The 20,444-nt window shown below is 41.1% G+C and overlaps 1 protein-coding gene across 2 annotated transcripts in view; it reads left to right on the plus strand.

Annotated features, from left to right (window-relative positions):
• Nucleotides 1-20,087, plus strand: part of Smad2 (SMAD family member 2) — an 82,695-nt gene extending 62,608 nt beyond the window's left edge. For both annotated transcript variants that reach the window (XM_076555525.1, XM_076555526.1), the window contains 5 exons: nucleotides 5,740-5,793; nucleotides 7,250-7,462; nucleotides 9,345-9,482; nucleotides 9,613-9,757; nucleotides 12,317-20,087. In XM_076555525.1, coding sequence (XP_076411640.1) covers nucleotides 5,740-5,793; nucleotides 7,250-7,462; nucleotides 9,345-9,482; nucleotides 9,613-9,757; nucleotides 12,317-12,440 — 674 coding nt within the window. In that variant the 3' untranslated portion in view covers nucleotides 12,441-20,087. The remainder of the gene's footprint in view (nucleotides 1-5,739; nucleotides 5,794-7,249; nucleotides 7,463-9,344; nucleotides 9,483-9,612; nucleotides 9,758-12,316) is intronic.
• The last annotated feature ends 357 nt before the right edge of the window (nucleotides 20,088-20,444 follow it).

The following is a 20,444-nucleotide window of genomic DNA, read 5'->3' on the forward strand; positions in this document are numbered from 1 at the left end:
TGTCCTGATTCATAGGCAGAGAGTGTCCATTGACACACCTCCTCCAGCAAGACCACATCTCCTAATCCTTCTAATCCTTCTAAGTAGTACCACTCTCTGGTGACTAAGCATTCAAATATTTGAGTCCGATGAGGGCCAGTTCTTACTCAGACCACCACAGTTAGTAATCCAAATTGGCCTGAAATTTACTGTGTGGCCCAGGCTGTCCTCTAACTCAGATCATCTTGTCATAGTCTCCGAGTGGTTGAATTACAAGCTTGAGCTACCTTCTCTAGCCTATCTAAATTATTTTTAAATGGATTAATTTTGGAGGAGAAGAGGAAAGCTTTGAATGGATTCTGTTTGACTCCTTCCATGTGTTAGATGCCCAGGAAAGATGCCTCTGCTGTAGCAGTATTTATGTCTGACTGTAGGAGTGGCAGATAGAAAGTAGATGATAATCTGATGATCATTGCCTGTAGCACTTTACCTATGTTAATGCACTTGATACTTGGCTTTTCAAATATGTATTCTTCAGTGAACAGTATCTTTGCACTGTGGTAGGTAACATATAAACTTGTTGAACATTTTATATCATACATTACAGCTGGAACAGTATTTCACACTCCTAGATATCTGTATTAACATGACTGTAACAACTGTTAGTGAGGTTGTGGAAAAACTGAAGTGTTCATATATTGCTGATAAAAATGTAAGTTATTGTAACCATTTTAGGAAAGTTGGTTCTTCAAAAATTAAATACAAGATTGCTACGCAGTCTCATCGTTTCACTCCTAGATCTGTACCCATGAAAATTTAAACAGGTCCACGCAAAACTTGCAAGAATGTCTGTGTTCTAAACATTATACATTTTATTTCACAAATGGAAACAACACAGATGTATACATTTTGAATGGCTGAACAACGTGAGTTATGTCCCTACAGTAGAAGTATGGCCCTGCTGGCCCCTGTGAGATTAATATTAAGCCATTCAATTTGTGGTACTTATGAGTTATAGTTGACTAATATAAAACTAATAAGGTTTTAAGGATGAATTACTAATATTAGTAACATATTTAATAGTTTGTGAACTTTGTAGGTACTTCATATATTCTACGTTTTAATTTTTATTTTGAGCTTTGAGACAGGACCTCAGTCACACAGGACCATAATCTCACAGGATGGCCTGAAACTCACCACACTAGTTCCAAATTCGCAGGCACCATCCTGCCTCAGCCTCCCAAATTGCTAGGATTACAGAGATGTACCACCATACCAGGGCCATGTTGTATTTTCAAAGCATATATAAAATTTTGAGATGAAAGGATGGAGTTAAGTAACTAGAAAATAACCTATAATTTTTCTCTTATGAAGGTGAGAGGAGACGAGCAACTAAGAGTTGTCCTCTGACCTTCCCACGTGCACCGTGGCATACATGCCACACAATGTTTTGAAGTAAAATAACAATAGTTGTGTATTATTTATAAATTACTGAATGAATAAATGCATAATTCTCTATTAAGGAGACTGTTAACTGAATATTTTATATATGTCTTTATCTGATTGAAAAAGTTCTATTAATTTATTGATTGTCATGATAGAAAATTCTAGCGTCTCGTGCGTGCAGGGCAAGCCTATTACTACTCTCTGTACTCTTAGGCCATCTCCATGTTCTGTGAGATGCAGTCTCCAGAGTGATTTTTCTAATGCTAGTGTTAATTGTGTGTGTGTCTGTCTGTCTGTCTGTCTTTCTGTCTGACTAGAGCTGAAGCTAGGTGGGTTTAGTTCTGGGTCCTCTGTTTGCTTCCTGTAGTCTGGGTATCAGTTTTGTTCTTTTATAATTGTGGCTCTGTAGTACAACCAACATATTCAACATGCAATATTGAGTGTGGTTCTTTGGTGCTCATTCAGATGAATTGAAACCTTAAATCCTCCACACAAAAAAGTGACCTTGGTTGCTTATAGCAACTTGATCCATAATTTAAAATTTTTTGAATAAAACCAAGATGTTGATAAATTGTGTTACGTCTGGACAGTCTCAAGTCACTCAGCATGAGGAAGAAATGACAGCATATGGTTAAACTTATGACACATATACTAAATTAAAAATGATCTGTACAGGCCATATATATACTGTGCAACCCCAACCACCTGACATTCTGAAAAGGCAGACCTTCTGAAAACAGGGAAGAATTTAAGGTTATAGAGAAAGAAGAATTGAGTAGGTAAAGCCATAGGCAGTGAGGCTGATCTCTGTGATAGTAAAGATGGAGGATGTGTATTATACAGTTGTCAAAACCTACAGATAATAAGCACAAGAGTGGGCCTTGTAAACTGTGGACTTTGATAACAACATATCTAAGTATGTTTACTGAGTGTAGCGTATCTACCATTGGGGTATGGGATCATGGATAGAGTGGCAGGTATATATATTAGACCTTTTTGCACCTGATACTCAATGTTGCTGTGGCCCTAAAAATACTCTCAAAAGGAAATTGAGGTTGTTTTGTTTTGTTTTGTTTTGTTTTGGTAATGAAGTTTTAGCATCACCTTTAAAGATACACTAAAGTAGATCCCCAAACTGAGGAAAGTGTTTACACATGCATGAGATTTCTAGGATCTGTTTTAAATTTAAAAATGTAGAAGTCAAAAAAAGGGGAAAAGATAGGAATTAATAGAAAGAAAGTGGGTGAAAATAAGAATGTACTACTTAAAAATTTAAAAAAATGATAAAAGAATTGTTCTCTTAAGGCTGTTAATTTGGCAGATATCACCACACAGTGATAGTGCAAAAAAATACAAGTTCATTAGTTCTTGGTAGGACTCAACATTTGGGTAGTGAACCTTGACACTTATAAAAACACTTATAAAAACAATGCTTCCTTTCTGAGAAACTCATCCTACAAGCGTACATGAACTTGTAAGCAAAGAATACATGAGCATTCCTCTAGATGCTTTGGCTGCACATAGGCACTTCTTGTCTTATAGCCAGACTCCAGCAGCATTTATAATGTGAGTGATTCATTGATTAATTACCAGTTGTTTAAAACAATATTTTCTAAAAAGAAAATCTTTAGTCACTCCTGACAGAATTAAACAGCAAGCTTACTGGTTTCTTCTGATGAGTATTTTATAGCTTTGTCAATGTTAAAAGATAGGAATGATTGGGCAGCTCCTCAGTCTCCAGTTATTTATATCTGTTCCAGGAAATACCGTGGATTTCAGTTCATTGTTCCAAGCATATTTTGACCTTTCTCATTTGTACCTGTTGTGATTTGCCAACGTTCTTTTCAAATTGAAGAAAGAACATGATTGTGTAATAAATTGTTTTCTAAAAAGTAGTGCTTGCCAGTTCTCACTGTCTGATGGTGTCTGGTGACTGCAGCTTTACCTGTGTCCCATGCTGCTGTATGTGTTGTCTGTAGGGGGAATGGAGCAGAGTGCTGCTCTCTGCTCTCCCCCAGGCTCAGTCTGTGCATTGGCAGCTGGAGCTGCATGTGGAGCATGCTCCTTTTGAAACTGCCTGAGTGTGTCGAGGACGCTGCTCCTGGAGTTGGTGCCGACTGTGATTGAGTAAGAGGATTATCATTGACAGCAAGTAGAGTGTCAAGTCTCCTCTGCGGCCCCCCTCAATTGGTGTATTTGTGCCTTGGATTTTCTGGATTAGATCTAGAATATTTACACAGAACAGAAAAAAATGAATATTTTTCTAAGAAAATAGAATTTAGTACAGCCAATTTCAATAAATACTAAAGTTAACTTCACAGAATAGAGATATCTCTCAGGTTTGTTAGCTAAAATTTACAGAATCTACTGAATTCTTAAGGAGTGTGCTGTGAAAATAACAACTGAAATTGTTACAGAGCTGTAGCTAGAGTTTTCCAGCCTTGCCCACAGTCAGGACAAATCTTTGTCACCCACCAGTCCCACGGCCGCTCAGACCCAACCAAGTAAACACAGAGACTTATATTGCCATTTGTTGCTGGAGGGCTTCTCTCCAGGTTCCCCAAGCCCCGCAGTCCCACAATCCACTTATAAAATAATCACTCAGAAGCTTATATCACTTATAAACTGTATGGCAGTGGCAGGCTTCTTGCTAACTGTTCTTTTATTTTAAATTAACCCATTTTTATAAATCTATACCTTGTCACGTGGCTGGTGGCTTACCAGCATCTCTACATGCTGCTTGTCCTGGCGGTGGCTGCAGTGTCTCCCTCCTCAGCCTTCCGCTTCCCAGAATTCTCCTCTCTCCTTCCTGCCTGGCCACCTACTTCCTGCCTGGTCACTGGCCATCAGTGTTTTATTTATATAGAGCAATATCCACAGCACAGAGCATAGAAAATGACATCTACCTAACTGCCACAAGTCTGGCCACAGACCCTTAGAGCTGTCTCATGTGTTTACTAATTCTTGTGAGTCTTTCACAAGATTGGTGCGGAAGTTCTGAATAAGTGATGCATCTTTTCATCTTCAACTAAGCCAGGTGTCCTGCTTAGGGGGAAAACCCTAGACACAATACAGACAAGTGTAGCCATTCTCAAAGCTGTTTTATTAAACTTGGACAGGAGCCCCAGTAAATGCTGCACTGTCAGAATTAGAAGTGAGTCACCAAACAAATGACAAATGATGACCAGTGTTCCTGGGGTATCACGAACTCCTGCAGGTCAGTAAATGGTCAGTGCCGGAGGAGAGTGAGCAAAAGCAGACGTCACAAAACTGAATTAAAGTAGAAATAAACTAAGAGATATGTAAATGAAAATGTCCATTTAAGTCAGGGACTCTCAGCCTGGCATGGTGGCATACATCTTGAATCCCAGCACTTAGGAGGCAGAGGCAGGTGGATCTCTGAGTTCAAAGTCACTGGTCTACATAGTGAGTTCCAGGACAGCAAGAGCTACATATTGAGACCTTGTCTCAAAATGAAATAAAAAGACAAGGTCTCTTGTAGCCTACCTATGCTGGTTTCCTCCTTGATCTGTAGCTGAAGCTGGCCTTAAACTGATCTTCTGCTTCCGCCTCCTGGGAGGTGGGATTACAGGCACGCACCACCATCCTGGCTTAAAACTGTGCTTGTGCAGACCATGTTTTCATCTGTTGTCAGTTATGCCTTGGTGGTGTTGATGGGAATGTTTGCTGGCACAACCTTTGTGCATGATAATTTAGCCAGGATCTGTCAAAATTGCAAAGACACTAACCCTTTGATTGGTACTTACTGAGTTCCTTTCAGAAAAACTGGGACTAATCAAAGGTTCCTAAGTAAACAGTCATCTGTCACTAGGGTACCATGATGTAATGTTAGGCTGCTGACTGATACAGGTAGATAGAAGAGCAATATAGAAACATCAGCACAAATGGTTTCTAGTGAGATACCTCATACAGATGTCTAGAACTGTCAACTGTTTGTCATGGAAAGGGGGTGACACAAAGCAGAAGTATATTTGCTGATATATTTTATAAAATGTTTCTGGAAAGATACACAAAAAGCTGTCAGTAGTAGGTTACTCTGGGTGGGTGACCTTGGTGGTGAGAATACAAGTCAGTTTATGCCACTAGAAAGAAACAGAAGTTATTCAGTGCTTAACTTTTTGTACCTCATGTGTTGCAGCCCCCTGAGTTAAACTAAAATAAGTTACGTATTTTTAATCCTTGGGGCATAATTGTCTGTGTACTTATTATTGGTGAAAAAGTCAGAACTATTATATTATTACTTGATCATAAGGTCTGGAGAAATGTCAGTGTCCTTTTCTTCCTCTGATTTAGGCTCCCCAGCTGAGCTGTCTCCTACCACTCTCTCGCCTGTCAATCACAGCTTGGGTAAGTTGCTGTTACTTCCTACTGTTTTCACTGGATTAAGGAAAGTCCTCTCTGGAAATTACTTATTGTATGTATCCAAAAAAAAAAACAGGGGCTTTATATCAGTGATGTAGGAAGGATTGATACAATGTGTTGGTACTCCTTTCTGTTGGCAGGAGTTTATGAGACAGTCTGAGTCATTAAAACTATGTTCTTTATGAAGTTGTACAAGGTTTTGATGGATAGTTATTTAGGATGTGTCTTACAAATTGTCATTTTTTTTTTTCCTTTTGTGATCTTCCTTATGATACCTCTCAGTGAAAATTACAGAAGTTAATTGCATGTGATACTCATTTTCTGTTAGTGAGTTGTCCAGTGGTGCCATTTGCTGGGTTTTTTTCACTCTTTTGGGGGGGCACCCAAAAATTACACACAGAGGCTTATAATTAATTATGAATGCCTGGCCTTAGCTTGGCTTAGTTTCTAGCCAGCTTTCCTTAACTTATCCCATTTACCTTTTGCCTTTGGGCTTTTCTGGTTCTCTAACTTGTGTGAATCTTACTCTTACCCTGTGGCTTGCTGTGTAGCTGGGTGGCTGGCGCCTGGAGTCCTCATTTTCTTGATGCTAGCTCTCTAATCCCTCTTCCCAGATTTCTCCTTCTAGTCATTTTCTCCGCCTGCCAGCCCCGCCTATCCTTTCTCCTGCCTAGCTATTGGCCAGTTCTTTATTAGACCATCAGGTGTTTTACACAGGCACAGTAACACAGCTTCACAGAGTTAAACAAATGCAACATAAGCAAAAGTGACACACCTTAAAATATTCTGCTACAGCCATTACCTGTTGTCACTTGCACACTTGTCCTTCACTCTGCTTCCTAACGTGTAGGAGGGTGGACAGTGTCAGGGAATGTTTTGACTCTCCACTGTAAGAGCTCTTCTCATGTAGCTTTCAGCTTCACTCAGCTTTATATTTTGTCCTATTCACAATTACCTTTTTGATGCATTTGATAAGGGTGGGCGGTGGTGGCGCACGCCTTTAATCCCAGCACTGGGAGGCTGAGACAAGCGGATCTCTGTTAGTTCAAGGCCAGCCTGGTGTACAGAGTGAGTTCCAGGAAAGGCGCAAAGCTACTCAGAGAAAACCTGTCTCAAAAAACCAAAAAAAAAAAAAAAAAAAAAAAAGCATCCCATCCAAGTACAGCAGGCTGACCTGTTCTGTTTTTTGTTGTTTTGTGTTTAAACAAGAACTAGATGAATGCTAATAAAATAAATAATCCAACATAAATTAACTTTATGAGATGGGGAAATTTTTAAAAATTGTGTATCTGGTGTCATCTATGGAAACAGTTTATATGAAACACTGGAAATCTGGTCTAATCTGTTTAAACCAGTGTAGATGCTCACAGTGACTTCTGTCTGCTGGCATGGAGTGTGCTCGTGTTGAGTTGTTCATGCAACATTTCTTCCTTTACTTCAGATTTGCAGCCAGTTACTTACTCGGAACCTGCATTTTGGTGTTCAATAGCATATTACGAACTAAACCAGAGGGTTGGAGAGACCTTCCACGCATCCCAGCCCTCGCTTACTGTAGACGGCTTTACAGATCCATCAAACTCAGAGAGGTTCTGCTTAGGGCTGCTCTCCAACGTTAACCGGAATGCCACTGTAGAAATGACAAGAAGGCATATAGGTATGTCTGATCTTCTGTATGTGTGTGTTGCGGGGGCAGGGGAACTCACTGTACTCATAATGTAGACAATATGTGGTATTAGATCAAAGCTTGTATGAAAAAGCCCAACTTGGTCTCCATCTGTGAATAGTGTCTTGGTGATTCTTAATCTGCAAACTTTGGTCTTTGATTTTTTTACTTTTAATTTGCCACTCTTGATAATGAAAAGTATTAAAATGACTAGCTTGCTCAGTCTTTTCTAGTCCAAAAAAAAGGACAATGTTCAGTCGTGATCTTTTTTCACTTTTCCTCTTCTCTCAGTGATTTTATGTATAATCAGAATACAATCTGGGGCTTCAGACTATAATGGAGGGTAAATTCCACAGCCTCCCGAAGCCTCTTGGCGCTTGGGTGAGGGCAGCACTGCTCTCTTTCCCAGTCATACTGAGATGCGGCCCGCTGCTTCTCCACAGCAGAGAGTGGGCATCCCAGAGGCTTCATGGCCTAGGATTGTGAAGAGATGGAATGTGGGCCTGAGAATCCAGACAGTAAAGAAAACTGAAATATCACCACTTGATCCTGATCTAAGTTAGAAAATGGTTATTTCTCATCAATCTTGTTTGCATTAATAGATTTGTTGTTTTAAGTTTTTTAAAGATGAACACATTTTTATCTCAGTTTTGAATCTAATGTGATAAGTTTCCATGATTATAATCCACATATACCCAAATTTTTTGGGAACCTTAGTATTTTGTTTTTAACCAGGGAGGCAAAAAGTGTAGAGCTTCAGATTCTGAGCATCGTCTGATCACTTCTTTACCTTCAGCTTCCTTTCGTCTGTTTTGGATTAACTAACCATTTCCTCCTGTGTTACCGAAAGTTGATGTTGATTCTAGGAAATGATAATGGCCAGGGAATGTGTTGTTGGCTTCGTGTGCACTTCTCAAATCTTGTTACATTAGGTCATCTTGCACCTCAGGTACCACTGCAGAGAAAGGCTGGGAGCAGCCCCCTGACTTGACCTACATAGTTTTAATTTTCTGTTTTGTGTTTTAATTAGACCTTTGTATTTGAAAGAAAATTAGTTATTTCCTCTGCCTTTATTCATGTCTCCTGACAAAATTTTAGTTCACTATAATTTTAGATTATCTGTGACATTTTTTTTAAACTTTTGGTTGTTAGTTTATCATTTGGTTTGGTCGGGGAATCATCTGAAAAGTCTGACTTCACTCCATTGCTCTTCCCACCCAGCCTGTGTTGGGAGTTCAATCTAGGGCCCTGTTACACAGGCATACTGCCCTCTGGGTGTGTCATCCGGCTTGAACCTTACCCGTCTTGATAGCTAAATGCATGGTTGATGTTTCACAATGCCTGCGTCTTACACAGTAGGAGGGCGGCAGCGGCGTTTACCCAGCTTGCAGGTTGCCCCACTGGTTATTCCCTCTGCTGCAGAACAGGCTGATCTGCTGCTGCCACCGTACTTCGTCTGCGATTGCACTACAAAGTAGACGTTTGCGCAGCAAGGTGGATGTGATGTTGTTGAGTCTTTCCTTAACCTCGTGGGCTCTTTGAGGAAAAATTTCCTAGACATTAGTTAATTTATTCAAAATTACCTCAATTTTTAAACGAATTTGAAAGCCCCAGGTAATTTGTACGAAACTGTCTCACTATTGTGTACTTTTTCTATACTGTTGAAATGTTTTTCATGAGCATTACTTTGAAAAAAATCAAATTATTGTTACAGGTTCTTGGGGAAAATGCTGTGGTATATTTCAGAATTACAATTCAGGAAAGCATGGCTGTAAGAAAAGGTCCTGGGATACTCTAGAATTCCTTCTAGATGGTTCTCAGGACCACTGGGAAGGCCGGTGTTCTGGAACTAACCGTGTGCGTTCTGTTGTAGGACGGGGAGTGCGTTTGTATTACATAGGAGGGGAGGTGTTTGCGGAGTGCCTGAGTGACAGTGCCATCTTTGTGCAGAGCCCCAACTGTAACCAGAGGTACGGCTGGCACCCGGCCACAGTGTGCAAGATTCCACCAGGTACGGGGCACCCTGCAAGTCGGCCTGTCACACCAGCGCGCTTCATTGACCTTTCTAAAACATAAATTCTCTTGAAAATTATTTTCTAATAATCACAGTGTTTTTATATTTTACTGTTTCTCAATTCTAGGCTGTAACCTGAAGATCTTCAACAACCAAGAATTTGCTGCTCTTCTAGCTCAGTCTGTGAATCAGGGTTTTGAAGCCGTTTATCAGCTAACTCGAATGTGCACCATAAGAATGAGTTTTGTGAAGGGGTGGGGAGCAGAATACCGGTATGAATTCTGTGCTCAGTTTCTGGTTTCTTCACAGTGATTAGTTGTAGTCCCTTTTACGTCTTCTGTAGTTCATTTCTATCTGTTTTCAACAGATGTTTATGTAAAATAATAGAAGAAAGAGGGTTAAGGAGTTGGTAGAATACTTGTGTATTGTGCATGAGGTGCTGGATTCAATCTTTAGAAACACATAAACCAGGTACTGTGACATGTCTGGGAGTTCAAGGCCATGCTAGGCTATCTGAGACCCTTAGTTAAGAAAGTTGGAGGCCTGAAGATAAGAAACTGGAAAATTGCTGTGCTGGTATTATAGAAGATATGATTAGATTGTGTGTAAACATGCATTTTTAACATAATGTAGAATGTTAAGTAACCATAAAAGGGTAATTTGAAAAGTTAGTGTCACTTTATAAATAACATCAGGGGTGTCTTTACTTGGTACTCAAAGAAAGCTTTCTGATTAGAATGGCTTGTGATCTATATTCTAGAAGATAGATATAGAATTCAGAAGATAGGAAAGGACAGTGTGAGAAACTAATTCTGATAGCAGAGTAGCAGTGTGATTAGAGATAGAATAAAAATAAAACTGGACAGTTGAGTTGAGATCTGCTGAGTAGCCCCCCTCGCCTGTGGTCTCACTGTGCGCTCTCCCAGGCAGCAGGTGTTAGTGTGCTGTGTGGTCTCACTGTGCGCTCTCCCAGGCAGCAGATGTTAGTGTGCTGTGTGGTCTCACTGTGCGCTCTCCCAGGCAGCAGATGTTAGTGTGATGTGTGGTCTCACTGTGCGCTCTCCCAGGCAGCAGATGTTAGTGTGCTGTGTGGTCTCACTGTGCGCTCTCCCAGGCAGCAGGTGTTAGTGTGCTGTGTGGTCTCACTGTGCGCTCTCCCAGGCAGCAGGTGTTAGTGTGCTGTGTGGCCTCACTGTGTGCTCTCCCAGGCAGCAGGTGTTAGTGTGCTGTGTGGCCTCACTGTGTGCTCTCTCAGGCAGCAGGTGTTAGTGTGCTGTGTGGCCTCACTGTGCGCTCTCCCAGGCAGCAGGTGTTAGTGTGCTGTGTGGCCTCACTGTGTGCTCTCCCAGGCAGCAGATGTTAGTGTGCTGCCCCTCCCAGCCTGCTGCCCGTGCAGCAGAGCCGGAGTTCTCGGTGTGGAAATTCAGATGCCTTTTCTTGGAAGTTGGCTAGAGCGTAGAGCGTGCTGAAAATCAAGTATCTAGTAAGGCGGTGACACTGTGTGTTTCAGAGCACTATATACCTGCTTGGATATATAGTGTTTTTAATTATATGTATATATCTTGTGTATACATGGATCTATGCTTGTGTGAGTGCAGGTGCCTGTGAAATAGAGGTGTTAGCTGAATTTACAAGTGTAAGCTAGAGTTACAGGTGTTTATGAGTTGCCAGATGCCGGTGATGGGAACTGAACTCAGTCATCTAAAAGAGCAGGTGCACACCTGTTAACTGCCCAGTCATCTCCAGCTCCTTAGACATCCAGTCCTAAATGCTGTTGGGCATGAATTGTTTACAGCTGGAGCGCTGATGATAACCTTTTATCATGACTGAAGTATGTCATATTGAAGAAGCAAAAGTAAATGTATTGACTGACACTTTGTAGAAAATAAGATAGAGCTAAATCCAATGTCTAAGACTAGAGCAGCAGGATGTTCTGTGATCCAGGGAATAGGCAATGGCCCCTTTGTTAAAGCACCAGAAGGCTTGAATTTTGCTTTTTCAACCAGAAGCCTGAGGGATGTTGCTGACAAGGGTGTTGCTCATTATGTATCTAAAGAAAAGTTAGCTCCAAGTCTTAACATTGTGTGGCAAGGCTTTAGCTTGAGTCAGCAGACTTTCAATTTGAATCTTTTTTGACTTAGACTTCATTTGATAGATGTAAGAGTAGTGTGATCAGGTGTGTCAGTTTCCTTGAGGCGGTCTTTCCTGGTCTATGGCTCCCCTCCTAACCTCACTAATAGTACTACCTAAATTCTCTCTCATAAGTGTGCCCTGAGTACACTAATTTAACTTCAGAAGGAAAGGATGATTTCGTAAATCTTTCAAAAAGATGAAATTCTAGGGAGATAGCTCAGTTGGTAAAAAGCCTTTGCTATGGAAGAATAAGGACTTGAGGCTAATCTCTAGCACTGAGAAGAGCCAGACATGGCTGTGTGTGTCTGTAACCTCAGCATGGGATGGTGTTGGGGCACAGATGGATCCTAGAAACTTGCTGGTCAGCCGTTCTAGCCAGCATAGGGAGGTTCAGGTTCATTGAGTGACCATAACTCAAGGGAACAGGGTAAAGAACAACTGGGGAGGACACCCAACCCAAACTGCCCCACCACAACCCTTCTGGCCTCTGCATGCGCTTGTCCACATACATATGCATACATGTGCCACACATAAATACAGGTTTTGACAAAGGACAAAACTCATTAGATCACTTTAGCAGTAAAAATCATTTTAAAACTAATAATTATATATACAAAATTAATAATTATTCTAAAAAATTGATTTTACTATATACAGCCTTTTCATTTCCTAATTGTTTTTTGTGTTCTTTCAAATAGGAGGCAGACAGTAACAAGTACTCCTTGCTGGATTGAACTTCATCTGAATGGCCCTCTGCAGTGGTTGGACAAAGTATTAACTCAGATGGGATCCCCTTCGGTGCGATGCTCGAGCATGTCATAAAGTCCAGCACCAGTCAAGTCCATCAAAAGACTTCGTGTAACAACTCTCCTGTCATAGTATTTGTGTATGATCCCGTGGACTCTTTGCTATCCAAAAATTCCAGAGTGATGAAAACAGCACTTGCGGTCTCACCAGTTAAAGCACCTTGTGGATTCTGTTTCCTATGTTTGAATATTAGATGGGAAAATTAGTGTCTAGAAATGCCCTCCCCTGAGGGGGAAGAGAAGACTTAAAGACTTAGTGATGTCTTGCTGGGCATAAGACAGTGTCCCACAGGTTATTAATAACAGTAGTAGTTATGTGTACAGGTAATGTATGGAGACCCAGTATTGCAGTACTATGCTGTTTGGATACATTTTTAGTGTGCATACCTGAGGTGTGTGTGTGTATGCTGCTTCTTGGTCTAGGCAAGCCTTTATAAAGTCACAGTACCTAATCTGTTGTCCCCACTTCGCCATTATTTTTGTGTCTTTTTTAATATATAATATATATATATATATAAAGATTTTCAAATTATCATTTAGAAGCAGATTTTCCTTGTAGAAACTAATTTTTCTGCCTTTTACCAAAAATAAACAAACTTGGGGGAAGAAAAGTGGATTAACTTGGAAATCCTTGACCTTAATGTATCCAATGGATCTTAGCAATCGTTCTTTCTGTGTGTGTTTATTTCCTGCTGAATTTCATTAGAAGGAAACCTTACTGGAAGCTTCTGGACTCTTCATCCCATTTCTGTTCTGATATAACACAGTAGAGCATGATGTCATTGTGGAAAACAGCTGCACTGGTGGCTGCTGGAGCAGTTAATCCTGGGTCCAGTGAGGGTTTGGGGAGAGGAAGTCTTTTTTCTCAGAGCCAGACTTCAGCAGATGATAATGGACTTGTGTAAGCTGTTGGTCTGTTGATAACTGTCATCTCCAAACATGCACAGGTGGCGGTCTAGTTATTTTCAGGGCTATTCTAGAATCACCTCAGTATGTGTTTCCTTCTTCCAAAGCCAGTCTAATAATAAAGGATCTTTCTGTAAAGGCAGCTGACCTCCTGCCTCCTCTCACTTAACTACCAGATTGTATTACAAAACGGACCTTTGGCAAATGTACTTGCTTTTGCAAATACATAGAGTGACACTGAGATATGGTCAGTAGGTAGGGGCCATCTGTTTTTAAAGTGTATTGTATGTAATTTATAAATAGAATGTTCTATTACCTAATTTCAAAATTTTAATGATTGGAAGCTAAGCCGTTTATCAAGATTTTTAGCCTGCAGTTACCTGCAGTCTGAGCTGTTCTTGACCAACCCTGGCATGTGGTCATTGACCTTTTCTGCTCTGCACTAAGGGGATTCCGGCTGTTCTGCCACACACAACAGTCATTCATGTCCAGTCTTGACTCCCTTCTTGTTTGCAGCTCCATACAAATGGAAAATACTTCCTGATCTCCTTTTTGTAAATTTTCATATTTTTGCAGACAAATATCTTTGGTACTTAACTCTTTGAAACCATAATCACATGTATGTACAGGTATCATTTTTGATGCTTTTCAACATTTGGTTTTCTATTTGATATTTCCCATTTTCCTATATTTGTGTGTGTATGTATATGTTCATGTAAATTTGGTATAGTAATTTTTTTATTCAAATATTTATTGTTCACCTGTTAATGTGCCATGAACTTTAACCTTTGAGTGAAGGTGAACAAGATAGCTCTGTTTCCTGCCTTTGCTGAGATAGCAGTTGACTTAACCTGTGCTCAAGTGTCTGTGTGGGAGGTAAACAGGGTACTGTCTAGAGAATGGCAGACAGGATGCTTCTGGTAGGACATTGGGAAGGCATCTGGGAAAGCAACGCTTGAGCTAACACCTAACCTAGAAGGACGGAGCCAGTGAAGAGCTGAGGGAGATCAGCACTGCTAGGACAACATCAAACCCAAAGGCCCAGGCTCACGGAGACTCATGTCAGGCATCATAATTCTATACATACCTGCACACACCCAAACGTAAAGATGAGAATGGACCTTCAGTTGATGATTGGTTGAAGGTGGCACGGCTTTGGGATAGGCTGCTGGTCATCTCACTCTAGTCTAATCCTCAAATCTTTGTTGTGGAAATCTCTTACTTAAACCAGGTCGGTGCCACCTTAACAGCTCTTTTATGTAAAGATTCACCAGTATGGAGAGCTACTGTTGGCTTCTGGACTTGTCACTGTGTCTACTGCCCATCTGGTGATAGAGGAAATGTCCTGAGCATCATTGCTCCTGAGCCTGATGGAGATCAGCACTGTAAACTGCCCCTCGTTGGAAGTTTTCACAGACTGGAAAACTTGTGCTGGCTGTCGGGATAGTTGTGGGTGCGGAGGACAGCTTTGAAAGTAGTGGGAGGTTATCAGACATGCTGACAGGGATGCCAACAGTGCACACAGCTCTGTGGTTTGGGTTCAAGTCTAGGTTTTCTGTACAGTGTGAAATGGGATTTTCCCTTGAGACGTCCTGGTATCGTGGGGCACGGATGTCGCAGTGGAAGCACTCATGTGAAGTGGTCATGTTTGCTTCCCAGTGAAATGGTGTGGGCTTACATTACACTTTGTCTACCATGGCCTAGTTTTTGTTGATTCCCCCCATTTTGGTAGGGCTGGGGTTTGTTCTGGATGATACTTGAGACCTCCCTCTTGGTTGATTAGTCTTGATTTAAGTTATCTGCATTATTTAGCATCTCGGCTCCACAGTAATTTGAGATTCTTTTTAGCCAGATTAGAAAATTCAACTGGATTAGGCCAGTCTTTGGAATACCACTGAATTGGGCTCTGATTTAAAGCCGCTTTCCTGCTGCAGTCTGAGCCACACCAGTTAACACTGACTACACTATGGTAGACATTTAGTCAGTCAGCCGCATAGTTTCTGATGCCTGTTGTCTCCCAGCCACTGTGATACTGCGACAGTGTCCTGGCCCTCTAGTTGGGCTTAGTCCTGTGGGAGTTACTGTTGCCCTCAGGGCCTGTCACTTTGCCAGAAGGAATCTGCATGTGTTTTCTTGAGAGTTTAATCTTTTAATTCTGTACTTTTATCTGTATTCTATATATTTGCAAGTTGTTTAATATCTAGGGTGGGTTTTTTTAAAATCGTAAACAATATGCAATTTAGTGTTTAGTCTAGTTGATTCGTTTTTAAGCTGTCAGATTCCCCTTCATTTCTTTACCTTCACATTTGTTGTGCCTTTGTGGTCAGTTCATCCAGACTGAGGCTCCGAGTGAAAGCAATCATGTTAGTGGGCTTTGCTAGTTGAAATCAAAGAAAGCAGATGCCCATTTGGTTTCCCTACCTCTTCCAAGAGCTGCCCACATGTGTCCTTAGGACATTTTTTTCAAAGATTGTTAAGTACTTGGAAGAGTTAAGGGTCCTTTTTGCTGGAGGGTATAAAGTACCTCGAGACAATCTAGGATGGCCCTTCCTGTTTGCCCTGTTTGTTCCCTCTGGACGACTTTCCCAAGTGTCTCTTCACAGGGCCAGCCAAGGGCCTTTCTTAGGTGGCCTGAGGCTTTGGTGACCTGATACATCCTGCTCCTCATTCGTCTCTTCACACCGTGTGCCACACTTGTTCCGCCCAGGCTCCCTCGATCCTGCCCTCCTGTCTGTCACCTGCGGTTCTTGTGTGTCCGCATCACTCGTCCTCCCCTTAGGACTGCATGTCTGCAGGACGCTAGCAGTCCTTGGTCTGCTGTGCTGATCGTACAAGTGGCTCTGGAACTTTGCACCGTTAAATGTCCTTGTGACTGACGAGCAGCAAATTTTCAGGTATTATTTATTATAATTTAGATGGTAGCAGCGTCTCATTCCTGTTTGGGGGCATTCTGAAATGTCAGTTTGAGTGCAGTCGGTGATGATGGTGTGGTCTTCAGCAGACAGATCCCTGCTCTTGGTTCCCGTTCTCTTTGCAGTCTCCTTGATTGTTTTATTTATTCAGACTACCTTTTGTCTGAGGAGACGGAGGGACAGATTATTTCTTGGAATGTAATTTATGTACTTGCAGCCAGAAAATACTGAGTTAATCTCATGAATGCTGCTGTGATAAGACCTGGTTTCATGTTTGTATGACTTCTTGAGTAGAGATTTTTATCTTGGACAGTATAGCTAGCTTATATATATGAGAGCTGCCTCAAACCTTTTAAGTTTTCATATGTATGTATGAATGTATACACACATATACCCTCAGAAAAACTAACAGTGGTGTCATCTTAATGATGAGTGGTTACATTGTTTAAATCTCAGATCCCAGTAAAGACATTCCTCATTTGCTTATAGACATTATCCTCTATTATCCATTATGACTCAGTCAGTGTATTCAAAATGAAGTCTACCACAGTCCAATTTGACAGTTCAGCTGGAATGCTGATGTTTAGTTTCTGTGGTAAAAATCATGAGAAGTTCATTACCACCAGTAAAGCTTTCTTAGTCCTCTTCCCTAACCTGTACACCCAGTGCTGAGGGTTGACTTTGGAATAATGTGGCAGCTTGTTCTTCATTTGTTTCTCCCATGAAACTGCTGCTGCAGAGATAGGAAGTATCACCATGAGGTCAAGCTCATTGTACCTAGTGCTCACCTAAATGAAGGTGGTTCAGGCCTGACTGACTAGCCTGTGGTCAATAGAAGTGATTTTCTAAAGCTCTGGGCCTCTGTATCCTAACACCTCAGTGTTCCTTGGCTTGCTCCTGTGAGTCAGAGTGGACCCAGAGTCTCAAATGCTTGAGATGCAGGACCCCTGGAAGAAAGGATGATAGAGGTGAGATGGGATCATTAATTCTATACATGGGATGATGAAATGTTTTTCTTTGTTTTGAGAAAAAATGACCTGCCTTTTTTTTGTTTTTTAAAAATTTTTTAATGATTTATTTTTGTTTCATGTACATTGGTTTACCTATATGAGGGTGTTGGATCCCTTGGAACTGGATTGGAGTTACAGACAGGTGTGAGCTGCCATGTGGGTGCTGGGAAATGAATCTGGGTCTTCTGGAAGAGCAGCCAGTGCTCTTAGCCACTGAGCCATCTCTCCAGCCCCTGACCTTCTGCCTTCTTAAAAAAAAAAAAAAAAAAAACTTTTCAAAAACTTCTGGTTCACTATTTTTGGGTGGAAAATAAGAAATTGCTCCCCAGTTCTGACTTAAAATAATCATTGAATGCCGGGCGGTGGTGGCGCACGCCTTTAATCCCAGCACTCGGGAGGCAGAGCCAGGCGGATCTCTGTGAGTTCGAGGCCAGCCTGGGCTACCAAGTGAGCTCCAGGAAAGGCGCATAGCTACACAGAGAAACCCTGTCTCGAAAAACAAAAAACAAAACAAACAAAAAAAAAAAAAAAATAATCATTGAACAATCAAATCCACAACATAATTATTTAAGAACAAATGTAAAGCTTTCATTGTGGAAAACACACTGATGTCCACTCCCCACTCCCCTTCCAGCTGTGGCTTTAAGGTTCCCGGCTGGTTACTGTGTTAGTCACTAGATGACGTCCCTGATAAGGGCTGTATTGAGTTGAGCCCTTTGCAGTATTGTGGCAGAGGGTTGGCTTGAGGAGCGTTTTGTCTGTGGGGTGGAAGCTTACAGAATTCTTCCTGGGGAAAGTCCCTAAGAAAATATCTCTGCCACTCTCATTGTTGACATCTGTAGACTGATGTGGCTTAGAAACAGGCAGCAGAGGGACAGTGCTTGGGTGGTACATGTTTATCCTCCCCCCAGGAGTGTGGTTTACAGATAGTGGTTTCAGTCAGGAGAATAATTAAAAGTAGCATTTAGGTAACATGCATGAATTCTTAATTTAAAAGTAACCAATTTTTGGAAGACACCAAATTCAATCTCTGGCCTGTGAATTTACCCGTCTGTGTGTACACATACATATCCAGCCTATTTCTTGGCAAAATGCAGATTGGGCACACATTTGACCAGCTTTACCTCAAACTCCATTTATGCTTTTCTTGACCCTAATGTTTAAGGCATAAGTATTTGACTCTTGTTTTTTTCATTGGTGGCAGTGATCTATAAAACTCAAAACTTTCTAGTGGGCTAAACCAAGAGAACCCACAGTGACTGGGGGTGCAACTTTGCAGGAAGTCAAATCAGAAAGCACGGAGAGTGCTGATGCTCCCTGCCCCCAAGGCCAGGCTTCCTGAGAGCACAGTACACAGCAGCATGACTCTAGATCTTTGCTAATGCTTTCCGTTGGCTGTCTTCATATATGAAACAAGAATGTGGGAATGGCTGGCCTTGAAGGTTTTCACATTTTAAAAGGATATAAGAAGACATAAACTGGAATATTCATTTAGCTCAGATAATCTCAGCTTATGGTAAGATACTATGTAACTGGACAGGGCAGGAGACTCGTAGGACATCTTGTCTGAAAATGAGTTTCAAGAGTATCGAGTCTGGTGCACTACTGCTAGATGTTAACTAACCTTAAGGTAGTTCTGGGTTTGTAGCAGTTGAGCCAGTTTGGAGGAAGCAGCCTTTAGCAAGAGAACTAAAAGCCTGATGTCCTTACAGAGCCTTATGTACTTGCAAAGTCTTTCCTCTAGGCGTGCTAAGGAAAGGTGACCAGCCCTGCCATGCCCCGACAAGTGTCCCAGATGTGCAAGGCTCAGTGCTAGACCAAAGTAAGTCCCAGGGGTCCTGGGAAGAGTCGTCCACCGTAGGTATCCTCAGGATTGATTCTCATATCAATGTCATTATAATTGATACTGCAGTGGGTTGCCTCATGCCTGTCAGTATTTCCAGGAGTGACCTATGTGCCCTCTAATCACCTATTACTATGGATGCAATCTAAGATTTCCAATAAATAACAAAAGTAGCAAACAGAGTTGGTTGGAAAAGAGAAATGGAAGCTGAAAAATGGAAAGAGGCAACTAGATAGCTATGGATCTGTGTAGGTGTGAGTACATTTTGTGTCCTTATGAGATGTAACATTGAAACAATGTCAGTATAGATTTTCTCTCATAAGGGAAAACATGGTCTTTGATGCTTGGGCTATTTCCAAGTCTGTCCTGCTCAAGAACCCAGAATGTGATACTGTGTTTCTTTTTGGTGAATGTTGTCTTAAAATTACTTAAATGTGTCAGCCAAAAGCAGGTGAAATAATCAGTGTCCTGACAGAGTTTTGCTGTCAAGTCTTATGTCCTCCTACTCTCAAGGTGCTTGCCAGCTAGACTGAGTGTGGGATCAAGGGTTTTCTAAGATGCCGTGGACTTGGTAATGTAGTACGGCCGACGTGACTCCTGTGCTGTTTCTGGTGATCCTCCGTGGCTGATCTCTACGCACTGTGATGGAGATGTGAAGTGTGTTACTTGTAAGCCTTCTCCTAACATTGTCAGGCAATGGCGTGGGTTTTTTTTTTTTTAATTGAACAATGAGCTAAGGCTTTATTACAGGTGGTTTCAAGTTAAAATTGTGAAATACTTATTTCCCATCCACACCAAATATTTAGTCTATTTAATGTATTAAAGAAATAGTTCTGCTTAAGAAAATGTTGCCTAAATGTTCTGTGGTCCTGGTCCATTTTTATACAGCTCTGTGTGCATTCCCTTTCTGCCTTTGCTCTACCTGTGTGAACAGTACTGTTGCCATTGGAAGGTGGTCAATTTTCCTAGCATTAAAAGAAACATTGGAGTTATTTTCCATGTCATGGGATCAGATTTGTTTTGATTTTAGTATAAGGTGGTCTTTTTTTCTGAGGCGATTACATTTTGGTATCTACTGTCTAAATTATGTGAATACAAAAAAGTGTGGATTTTATATATGCAGGTATGATCTTAAGAGTATGTGTGTGTATATATATTTTTTTAATTGTGACACAAAAAAACTTACCTTGTCCCTTTCTCAGAGAAGTTGGCCCTGTTTACCCAAAACACACTGCACAGTACTAGTTACACAATTTAATTTCAGTTTGCCCATGGCAAATTAGTGATCATAGGTAACATTTACATTTTAAACAAAAATGGTGAAATTCAAGTTCACACTGAAAGTACAC

The sequence above is a fragment of the Peromyscus maniculatus genome, chromosome 19 (assembly GCF_049852395.1).
Source record: "Peromyscus maniculatus bairdii isolate BWxNUB_F1_BW_parent chromosome 19, HU_Pman_BW_mat_3.1, whole genome shotgun sequence".
NCBI lineage: Eukaryota > Metazoa > Chordata > Mammalia > Rodentia > Cricetidae > Peromyscus > Peromyscus maniculatus.